At 37.7% G+C, this 12,026-nt stretch overlaps 1 protein-coding gene across 1 annotated transcript in view; it reads right to left on the reverse strand.

Moving 5' to 3' along the window:
* Nucleotides 1-1,155: 1,155 nt before the first annotated feature.
* Nucleotides 1,156-12,026, reverse strand: part of DZIP1 (DAZ interacting zinc finger protein 1) — a 33,866-nt gene continuing 22,995 nt past the window's right edge. Inside the window, exons 13-20 of the mRNA XM_054380697.1 lie at nt 9,367-9,512; nt 8,832-9,027; nt 8,375-8,489; nt 8,149-8,199; nt 7,054-7,256; nt 6,592-6,722; nt 2,081-2,252; nt 1,156-1,238 (exon numbers count right to left, since the gene is read on the reverse strand). Coding sequence (XP_054236672.1) covers nt 1,156-1,238; nt 2,081-2,252; nt 6,592-6,722; nt 7,054-7,256; nt 8,149-8,199; nt 8,375-8,489; nt 8,832-9,027; nt 9,367-9,512 — 1,097 coding nt within the window. The remainder of the gene's footprint in view (nt 1,239-2,080; nt 2,253-6,591; nt 6,723-7,053; nt 7,257-8,148; nt 8,200-8,374; nt 8,490-8,831; nt 9,028-9,366; nt 9,513-12,026) is intronic.

Consider the following 12,026-nt stretch of genomic DNA (forward strand, 5'->3'; position numbering starts at 1 on the left):
GCAATAGCAGGTCAGTGCTTTTCTCACTGAAGCTTGATGTTTTAATTTTTTTCCCAATTTCTGTGCTTTTATATTAAGTCTCAATTCTAATACAAGCAAACGAACAAAACAAAACTAAAACCAAAAAAACCCACCAAAACTCCATAACCAAAAGAATAGCTTCCTAAAGTAAGGGGCATTTAATAATAATTAGTTTCATAGCTGAGGTATTCTTTTTCTTTTCATTTGGTGTTTATTGTAAACCATGTTAGAAACATAACATTTTAAGTCATGGAAATACTTTCTTTGAGATGTTTACAATTTTATATAAAGTTTATGATAAAATACAAGAAAACATGAATTTAAAAAATTTATAAAATAATACTCTGCAGTAAATTCTGTTCACTGGTTAACAGAAATTGGTTCATTGGTTCTTGCAAGACAAGTTTCAATCATTTATGTAAACATTAGAGGCAAAAGCTTCACTTCATAGAATCACAGAATTGTCAGGGTTGGAAGAGACCTCAAGGATCATCTAGTTCCAAAACCCCTGCCATGGGCAGGGACACCTCACACTAGATCAGGTTGCTCAGAGCCACATGCAGCCTGGCCTTAAAAACCTCCAGGGATGGGGCTTCCACCACCTCCCTGGACAACCTTTTCCAGTGTTTCACCAGCCTTGTGGTGAAGAATTTCTTCCTAACATTCAGTCTGAATCTACCCACTTTTGTTTTTGCTCCATTCCCCCCAGTCCTATCACTACTCGACATCCTGAAAAGTCTTTCACCAGCTTTCTTGTAGGCCTCAAGATACCAAAAGGCCACAAAAAGATCTTCTCTTAATGCAGCTCAGGATACAATTGGCTTTCTGGGCTGCAAGTGCACACTTCAGAGAAATCAAAGATAATTTCACCACTTAATCTGTAAGAAAGAAGAAATTAACTCTCAGTTTCTACATAGACATGGCCAGTAATGAGTGTATGAATATTCATGTTTCAAAGACAAGACTGACATGTATGAAATATGTTTCAAAGACAAGACTGAAAGACATAAGCTTTGTAAACAGGATTCCTTGTTATTGTATGACCAATATAAGAAATGGATAGGATACATTTGACGTTTCTAGTTACATTTCCAACCCCAAGAGAACTTATGCCTTCCACCAGGAATGCAACAATTATACATCTGAAGAATCACTCCACTCTGTTACAGTGACTAAACTGCTTTTTAACGTGCTTGTATTATCAGCTTCATGAATGCCTGTTAAAATAACAAAACAACATTATTAGTACTATTTTAGTTTTTAATTTTATTACTTTGTATCGACCTATGAGCTAAAAAAAAAATCACACATTATGTGAGCAAACAGCTGTGGACTTGAGGAAGTCCAGAATTTCACCCAGTGAGGAAATTACAAGTGTAGCTAACACAAAGGCTGTTTCTCTCAAAGAATACACTGCACAGTACAAGCAGTCAGTGTCAGCATTATTTTCCCTTTAAAAATAGCCTGAAGTATCTTTAAATAATTGACACAGCTTCAACCTTTTACGTATATTGAAATGTTATGGCTAGAAACTGCTGTATTAATTCTATGTAAGATTGAAGTCATCTCTTTACCAGCAGTTGAAATATTTATCTCAGCTTGGTAGGTCACTTAGACATTTTGAATGAACCTCAAATCATATTACTATTCTCTAGGCAAAGTAAGAAAATTTCCTCCTTCCCTTAAATTTGGAAAGGTATTAAAAAATATCCTGGTGTGGTGGGTTGAAAATTTCTCCCGACATAAAATTGCCAGACCAGCTCAGTTGGAAGCAAATAATTAATTTTTTTTTAAGATGAGGCTGAAGCCTAATGTTTTAAAATTTCCAATTTAAGTTTATTTGCATCACTGTAGATTTAGGTGTTGTGCATGTGTAAGTTTGTACTTCAAATACCATAGGGTATTTGCAGAACATAAAACCAAGCAGAGTTTTTCTTACTTGTTCTTTTCTTACAAAATACCATCTACTGAATTACAATGTGTAATACACCACACTTATTTCTCCTCTAAATGTGTCAAGTCACTTAACAGCTGTAATGTAAAAGCATGAATATCTTACCTTCCTCCTTTGGTACACTTGTCTTTGGAAGACTCCATGCATGTACCACAGAAGCAGCATTTGACTCATTTTTTGGAACTGTCACTGCCTTCTGACCTCTATCATCTTTCATCACTAAGAAGTCTTCTTCTATTGATGATATATCCCAATCATCTTCACCAGCATCTGCAAACTAACAGGGAGAAGACAAAACACCCATTTTTCCCTTCTCTGTCCAAGTTGTGCTGAGATCTTCCATAAACTCAGCAAAGTGAAACTGCTGAAGAAAAATGCACGGGTGCATGGCCTTTGTGACATTTCTCACTGCAGTTGTAAAATGCACATAATCAATGACCTAAATTACATTAACTCACCATTACAGCTCCAAAGCTAGTGTGGGTTTTTTTAAATCAGGAACTGCTAAAGTTACAAGTTCTGCCAGTTCTGTAACTGGCAGAAATGGATGTTTTCAGATATTTGTTACATGCCTAACTCAGAAAAGGAATGTCTTTTCCTAGGAATCAATGAGATGGAAAGTCCTTCTGCATGACAATGTACACTGCTTACATGGAAGAAAGACATGATGTGTTGCTGTGCAAGTTGCAGCTTAGTTTGCTACATAAGCATTCTGCATTCACACTCAAAAAATTTAATGTTGCAATAAAGGCCTTTTCAATTTAAACCTGATTTATTTGAAGACAGAATTAAATAATGGAAGTTAAAAACCCCTGTATTGTGCTAAAAGTTCAAACATCTGTCCCTCTTAAGACTATCAGCATGCTCGAGCATATTTTTAATTCAGTTACAGATCTGCATAATAAGTTTGCAAAATGAGATGAACCTGAAGGCAGAGAATCCATGTTTTTTCTTACCACATCTGCCTAAGAATGAAATATCTTCATTCAGCTTTTGAAAGAAGAGCTACAGCATTTCCCTACTGGACAATCAGATGTGATTCAAAGGAATCAAGCCATTGTTACAAGAGAGCTTAACCATGGAAAGCAAAAGATGGTTTCCTCACAAAGCTAAAACCATGTGACACTGGAGTCTCTCCATATTACAGTAAGATGCAGAAGGTGCTTCTGTTGCACAGAAGAAAGCTTGAGATGCTATTTGGAAACAATGTAAGGTATGTACATACAGGGAACAATCAACAACTATGTGTCTCAAAAGAAGTGAAGAGACTGCAGTAATGCTCTACCTTGCAACATAATTCAGCTTTAACATTGCAAACTGTTTCTCAAATCCTGACAGATCTGCTCCGTGTGGTGTATTATTAACATACCAAGACTCAACATCTTGCTGTTTTAAAGTATCTGTGTTTGGAGGGTGTGGTAATGGGAAAGTCAGAGTCATGTATCTTGAGACATGCTGGAGGAAGAGTTTCCTCAAACATTCACTCAAACTGATTTGGTAAAGTACAAAGTAGAGAGAAAAATGTCAACTTCAAATAGAATTCAGTTTTTGATCATGTGTAAATACACTGCACCATCAAAACTGCTAAGCAGCTTCAGTAACTCACTGGCTTACTCCACAGCAATACCATCACACATACAACAACTGGTGCCAGTGAATTCAGGTAATACAGCGTCAAGTAAGCAGAGAGCTAATTTTCTGTAAAATGTTTCTGAAGTAACTTTGGTGAAACACGACTTTTATAAAACAAAGGACAATCACAGAATGTTAGGGGTTGGAAGAGACCTATAGAGATGGTTTAGTTCAACCCCCCTGCTCAAGCAGGATTACCGAGGGCCAGCCACACAGGAACACATCCAGAAAACCTCTCTTGGCAGCATGTTCCAGTGCTCTGTCATCCTCATGGTAAGGAAGTTTCTCCTAATGTTGAAGTGGAACCTCCTATGTTCCAGCGTATACATGTTGTTCCTTGTCCTATCACTGGGCACCACCAGAGACTGGCATCTTCATCTTGACACCCGTCCCTCAGATTATTTATAGATGTTGATTAAGATCTCCTCTCAGCCTTCTCTTCTCAAGACTAAACAGCCCCAGGTTTCTCAGTCTTTCTTCATAGGAGAGATGTTCAAGTCCCACAATTATCCTCGTAGCTCTCCATTGGACTCTCTCCAGCACATCCCTGTCTCTCTTGAATTCGAGAGCCCGAAACTGGATACAGTATTGCAGGTGTGATCTCACCAGGGCAGAGCAGAAGAAGAGGAGAACCTCCCTAGATCTGCTGGCCACATTCTTCTTAATGCACCCCAGGATACTCTTGCCCTTTGTAGCCATGAGGGTACATTGGTGTCCCGTGGGAATGACTTACAGTCCACCAGGACTCCAAGGTCCTTCTCCATGGAGCTGTTTTCCAGCAGTATGACCCCTAGTCTGTACTGGTGGTCATGTTATTCCTCCCCAGGCGCAGGACCCTGCACTTGTCCTTATTGAACTTCATAAGGTTTGCCTGCACCCAGCTCTCCAGCCTGTCTGGATCTTGTTGGATGGCTGCACAGCCTGACAGGGTGTCAGTCACCCCCTCCCTAGTTCTGTATAATCTGCAAACCTGCTGAAGGTACACTCAATCCCAACATCTAGGTTATTGATGACAATATTGAACACAACTGAGCCCAGTACTGATCCCTGGGGAACACCACTGGCCACAGGCCTCCAAATGGACAATGGGACACCTTATAAAGGTTTTATGGTATTCCAAGTTTTGAGGATGACCATTAGCAGCTATAAGTATTTGAGTTATTAGTACATAAGATAATAAAAAAAAAATTGGGATTTTCAGAGAAACCATCTCTGATTTTCAGAGAAACCAAAATGGCAACCTGTGCTTATGTCTTTGGGCACCCTTGAAAATCCCTGAAGGCAAACCTGAACTATAAATCTACACTTAAACATACAAATGTGGACAGGAATATATGCACATTTATGTATAATTAGCAAAGAATATGTAATGGTGTGTTGTTCTCTAAGGATTCCAGAAACAAAGTAGCAGTGCCTGCCTTGGGCTCATAAACTCATTTCAAACTCATGTCCATACAGGAACATGCTGCTGTGTTCACACATTAGGGACATGATGTATTCTAAATTAATTAAAGCAGAAATATTTTTCATGGAATTATGGAATGGTTTTGTTTGGAAGATACCTTTTGAGATCATCTAGTTCAGTCCCTCTGCCCTGGGCAGGGACAACAAGTTGCTCAAAGCATCATCCAATCTGATCTTGAACACTTCTAATGGTGTGGTATCCACAACTTCTCTGAGAAATCTGTTCCAGTGTCTCCCCACCTCTGTATTAAGAAACTTCCTCCTTATACGCAATCTAAACCCAGCCTCTTTCAGATTAAAATTATCACCTCTTGTTCTGTCACTACAGGCCTTAGTAAAATGTCTTTCTCCATCTTTCTCATAGGACTCCTTTATATCTTGAAATGCCGCAGTAAGGTCTCCCTGGAGCCTCCTCTAAGCTAAACAACCAAAACTCTCTCAGTCTTTCTTCATAGGAGACCTGTTCCAGCTCTCTGATAATTTTTGTAGCCTTCCTCTGGACATGCTCCAGCAGGTTCATGTAGTTCTTGTGCTATGGACTCCAGAGCTGGATGCAGTACACTAGGTAGAGTCTCACCAGAGGAGAGTAGAGGGGTGGAATCACCTCCCTCAACCTGCTGGACACATTTCTTTTGCCACAGCCCAGAATATGATTTGGTTGGTGGGCTGCAAGTGCACATTGCTGGCTCATGTCCAATTTTTCATCCACCAGTACTCCCAAGTCCTTCTCTGCAGGGAAGTATTCCAACTTAGAATACATTTTATTCCTTTCGAAAATTGTTCAGATAAAGATCAGTCTGCATCAAAGTGACTTACTAAGCACCACACTCTAAACTGAGGGGAAGACTGGGACATCAGGATCCTGAATAAGCCATGTAAGTATTCTGATGGTGAGCATAGGCCATTTCCAATGGACAGATACCAGTGACAGATCTGGTGCAGTCTGAAAACAGTGTATGATGGCAAACAGATGCAGCAGAACAAAGACCATACTACGAAATGGAATTTGTTCCCTCATTAAGATGTATTTAGGAGTTCCATACAGATAAAGCTCTAGAAATAAAAATATTTTAAAGTATTAGGTAAACAAATTAATTTTTAACTTCACCAAAACAAGATACTAGGAAAGCAAGGGATCTCTCTATGCTGCTAGAACGAGGAATAAAAATGATACCAATTATACCCCAAACACTGGGCTAGCTGTAGGGATCCAAACCCAGTCATGGTAGAAGCTAGTAAACAGTGTGGATGAAGAGGTCATTTGCCACAGCTCCCCTGGTAGCACTTTTATGTATACCAGTGCACTTTTATGTATACCAGTGCAGATGTACCCAAAACCACAACTGTTTTTGAGAATTAAGTTCTTCACTGCATCAAATGATTTCAGCATTAAAAAAAGGGTATTTGTGTGTGTATATATATATACACACATATATATATATACACACATATGTGTATATATACACACACCAAGAAAGAGTTCAATTACTTAATGAAATAATGACAATTAAAAGGGATACCTTCAATTCTTTCACCTCTTCTTTCTTGATAAATGCCTGTGCAACAGGAATCCCTCCAGCTGGTTTGTCCTTATTTCCATGGTTAGAAAGACTCTTTCCAACTTGTTCAGTCAGTTTTTGAATAACTGTTCCTAAAGTTCATAAAAAACTATATTTACAGCTTCCATTCACAAGCAAGGAGCTTTACTATAAGCCCTTTAAAAATCTTAAAATTAAGAAAAAAAAGTTTCTTTGAGGCAGAGATTCTCTCTTTTTCTACAATACACATCTAACCTGAACTGATGTCTCTAGGTACTATATTAATATAAATGCAGCAACAAGAACATAAAGCACACACAAGTATGTGGACACTCCAGACCAGATGGTCTGCCTTCATTATGTTTTCTAACATAGAAATATTATCAGGAAATGCAAAATCATGCACATCTGTAACATGCATACACAAAAGCAGTGAAAAAAAACCTTTTGAAGTTCTCGCAGTTGTTCCAGCTTCCTTAGTTTTGCTTTCCTCCATCCCAACCACATTGCTTTTGCTAGAAGCCTTCTGAACAGCACTGACTTTGCTGCTTGATGGTTTTGACTGCTTTTGTGATAATTCTGGCGGTGTATAAGACTGTTCAGTATCATTTTCATCTAGTTCTTCCTCTGAACTGAATGGTGGAGTTCTAAACAGAAACACAAGCAACCAAAGACCTTACTGGGTTTCAGTGACTGCACTGCTATGTGTATCCTTAATATTCCTTTTATTTTCCTTTTCAATAACATGACTTTTTTTTTTTTGCAACAAATACATAGAATCATAAAATGGTTTGGGTTGGAAGGGACCTCCAAAGGTCATCTAGTCCAACACATATTCTAACTGTCCATAACGCTACTAAAAAAAAAAATTAAAAAAAAAATCATGCTGCTAAATAAATTCTATAAGTTATCACCAAACATAGTCATATATCTAGATATATGACTATTTCCACCTATACAACACTATCTTTACAAAACAATCAATACTTACCAAGTAGATAAACCATATATATATCTATATACACATAAAAATACATAACAATATATAACAATATAGAAGTCAATATAGAACAAGTCTTGCCAAGCAAACAAGGATAGGCTTTCATGGATTATCAGAGAGAGCAAAGTTCAAGGTCAAGGAATCTGCAATTCAGAAAGTTTGTTAGATGACAATCTAGGAAATTAGAAAGTAATGTACCTGATTTGAGTGGAGTCTGGACTATTGTGTTTAATTTTGGTCACAGTAAGAAAGTATTAATAAACTGAAAAATCAGATCACCAAAGTCTTTAAAGACTTTCAACAGTGCCAGAAAAAACATCTCAGAATGAAACTAAAGGAAGTGATACCACCTGCTTTTTATTGAATGTCCTACTCTAGTTTACATCGGCTGAAAGGAGAACATGGTATCTTTCAGAGATTATAAATGGAATGATACTTTAAAACCAAATATGAAGTATGCAGTCCAGAAAGCATTTTCAATTTTAGGTTAATAATAGCATGTGAATATTCAGTTACCAAAACACGGGAACAAAACATACATGGTGCTAGATGTCTTTCTGGAAACTTGATTTCCAAGAAGCTTCTTAGATCTAGAAATAACAAGACAAGTTATTTCAAGTCTGACAGTGAAATAAACAGAAAGCTCATATAGAAGTAACATGAATTCTTTGCTTAATTCTTACAATATTAGCAGGAAATGTTCACATGAATCATGAAAACCCATAGGACTATGGGAATAGCATCTAGGAGAACAGCATCTCTTACTTTGGTGTAGACATATTCTCAGTGATGGCTGCTCTTTGCTCAGCTGGGCGAACAGCTGTTGAAGACCGTGGCAAGGCAGATGAGGAAATGCCTAACTTTCTGAACTTCTGCTTATCTACAAGAGAAGTTATCTATCTCATTATTGGAAACAATGTCTGGTATCTTTTGTAATTAATTTCCAAAATTAAAGATATCTCTGCTGCAGATTATAGTTTTACCAAAAAAGAAGAGAACAAGTTTTTTTTTTCTTCAAAGCAGTTGAGAGTCACCATGTATAGGAGACAATATAGGAGCTAAGGCTTCTGCAGTCATACACAATGCCAAGAACCTTTTAAAGGACACTGTAGAATATTTACATGAAAAATAATAGGAGATATGGAATGTTGCTAAACAAAACCTTGAATAGCAGTTATAAAATGTTAGGAGAACAAAAAAAAAACAACAAAGCCATTTCAACCTTCTGAAGGAAGCTGAGGCCAGGAAACAGGTCTATTACAAGATGATGATTTCTCTTCAACCCTAAAGCTAACTTGGCGTTCAAGGTGCTCTCGAATGCGGTGAACATCGGGGTCCTGCCTCCGTTTGCACTCTCTGGTAGATTCAACAGCACGCAGGATTTGAGTCAAGTGATCGTTCGAGATACCACGAACACCCTGAAGAAATGGTATTGTAAACACAGGGGCTATCATTTCTGGGATTTTTATATTACAATTATCTGCATTCTTTCATACTTCAAATATCACAAAGCTTGTAGGAAAATCACAGAAGTTGATACTGAGCACAGTAACAAACAATGTTCACAATTGTAGCCATATCCTCCACAGATATAATTTGATGGACATCCTCAGGTTAATGAGTTACACCTCTTTATAACACATGGAAACATGGTCTGTGATTTTATAGGTTTGAGGTTGTGGTACGAGAGTAAAAGAGAATAGCAAAAATGTGGGACAAAGATTACCCCTCTTATAAATAACTCAAAATATTCTTACTGGTTTAATTCCCAAGTGTTTCAGCTTCTCCTCCAGGGTTTGCTCCAAAACAACTCGTAATTCTTTAGTTAAAGTAGGGCAAGTCTTCAAAGCATTTATTAAGTAGTGGCTACTTCTACCTGTTTTATAATCACCATTCTCGATTTCTGAAATAATAATGGAGAAATGAATTTAAGACACATATGAAAAATCCATAGTACATGAGACAATTAAGAACTGCACTGAAGCATGCTTTTTTGGAAACACAATAGATACACATGTGCACTTTTTGTCTACATGAGGTTGTATTTTTCAGAAAATCTTCGGCTAGCTTGCAAAAGTCAACTCTACTTCAGCACCTTATACTCACCATCACAAGTATCTTTTGGTTTTCTTGTTATGGAATCACTGTAAAGATAAATGCCTGAGTATTCATCTTTACTTTTAGAACTGTACTTGGAAGCTTCTGATGGAGCAAGACTATCCTCTGATACTTAAGTTCTCTAAAACTGGTATTTCAAATCAAAGCTGAACTCTAGCAGGAATCAGAACAGGAATATGACAAACTTGTTCTCAAGAAAAGCTTCAAACAAGGTGATAAACTCCCAATGAAATCCAATCTTTGGCAAATTGTAACACTTTTAGAAGTCTTGGTAAAGATAAAACCTTAGTCCAAAGCAGGTTGTTTCACAGCAGATACTTGACAGCTACTACTTATCTTTGAAACTCTTTCAAGGACAAAGTTCAGTGTCGTGGTTTCTTGTATGCGGGTCTGTGACATCACACATACTTAAAAGCAGACAAAGAAGTTTCTATCTCCTTCCCTTGCTTTAAGTGTCAGTAAAGACATGAACTCTTATGCAAGAAACAAAGAATCATCCAGATAGATTCTTCCATCTAAAGGAAACACTGACATTTAAATTAGGCCAAAGTACTATTAGGTCACATAAGAGAATAAAGAAACAAAGAATACCTATCTGGAGCTTGTTTACAAAGACAAAATTTTACTGAATGCCACTTACATTAAGTAAACCAATAATCTGTGGGACCACAGTAGCTGCTTCTGTCTGTCAGTGGTCAGCAAAGCTAGTGAAGTGTATATAGAGGGGTCTACAACATCCCAGGAAAGCATGCTATAAACCACACCCCCAACCTTGCCCCCTGAAATGAAAGGGAAACCTTGGGCAGGAGTTTATCTCTTTACAGTATGCCTTACAGGGCAGCAGAGTCATTTGCCAGCCCACAGACAAGGACATGCATGGAGGAATAATTCCGTATTGTGACTTGCAAATGGTTTCTCTCAAAACAATGATTGCTTAAAAAGCCATTCTGTTCACTTTTCATTTCTCTTTAAGATAAGCACCCTGAAGAGGACCTAAAAAAGCCTCAAGACACACAAATGATGTTTAGGTTGTTTCGAGGAAGTTGCTTCTGATGTATCCTCAAAAGAATAATGAGAACTGAAAAATCCAATTACTACACTAATAGAGCTGTGCTAAGCAGGACAAGAATCTGGATGAAACCTTATTTGGCTTTGGAAACTGCCCTGACAACTCAGTCCCTGACAGAAGTAGGATTAAAAATTATTTGGCTGGAGAGCTGAGTCCTAGAAGAGGCAAACTACTGGCTGGTGAGGATACATAGGGCTATCAGACTATCCTCAGTCAGAAATTGCATTATACAGTATGAAATCGTCCCAGAAAGCCAGACATGAGACATTTTAAAGCAGAAGGCTCCAAGAAGCCTTCTGAAATTCCTGTCCCTTTCAGACCTTAATTCTTACAACAAAACAGATCCACCTGAAATAATTTTAAAACCCATAATTACTACTTACTAATATGGGTAACAAGACTATCCAGCATTATCCTAATTAATGACAATATTAATTCTTGCTAATTAACTTAAGCTGAATCCTCTTTGCTGGAGCCAACTATTTAAGGAACTGTTTTCTAATTAATTTTTGCATTGTTTTTTGTGGGGTTTGGTTTGGTTTTTTTAAGCCCTGAATACTAGATTGAAGAGCTTTGGAGACAAGAGAACTTAACTCTGGTCTACTGTCTCAGCTCCTACATAATCTTATGAAATAATGTGCCAAGTCAAGAATTTTCACACTCTCCCTTCCAAATGGCTGCCACTGAAAACAAAAAAATCTTGGTCTATCTTTTCAGACTGCATTCTTTCTTTCTCTTTTGTACTGCAGGCCATGCCTTTAGGCACAGGAGAAGAATCAAAGACAATCCATCAAGAGAGAAGACGGCAAGCAAGGGAAATAGCAGAAAGAGCAAGAACGGCAAAAATGTGAGCAGTCTATTTCAGATTGTTGAGTCACTGGATTTTCCCTGGAGAAACCTTTCACACACAGATGGTATTTAAACAATTTTATTTTCAAAACAGCACCATTGCTTCAAAAGTTAAAGTCATTGGCTGTAAGGTTCAAGATTGATTTTGATTTTTGCCCACAGTACAGATTATGTTGATATTCAGCTATTTGGTGTTTCATCTAAAGTACTTTTAGCCTTCTTCAACAATAAGAATACTGTAAGATAAACCACTGCTTTCTGTTCTGTCATTGTAAGTGTGGCCTTCTCCAAGTTTTCCACAGATGAAGCAGAAGAGCAGCTGGCAACACTGGACTATGTAATTTCATTCAGAATTGCACAGCCCTGGCTGGAGCTGTGACT

The sequence above is a fragment of the Indicator indicator genome, chromosome 1 (assembly GCF_027791375.1).
Source record: "Indicator indicator isolate 239-I01 chromosome 1, UM_Iind_1.1, whole genome shotgun sequence".
NCBI lineage: Eukaryota > Metazoa > Chordata > Aves > Piciformes > Indicatoridae > Indicator > Indicator indicator.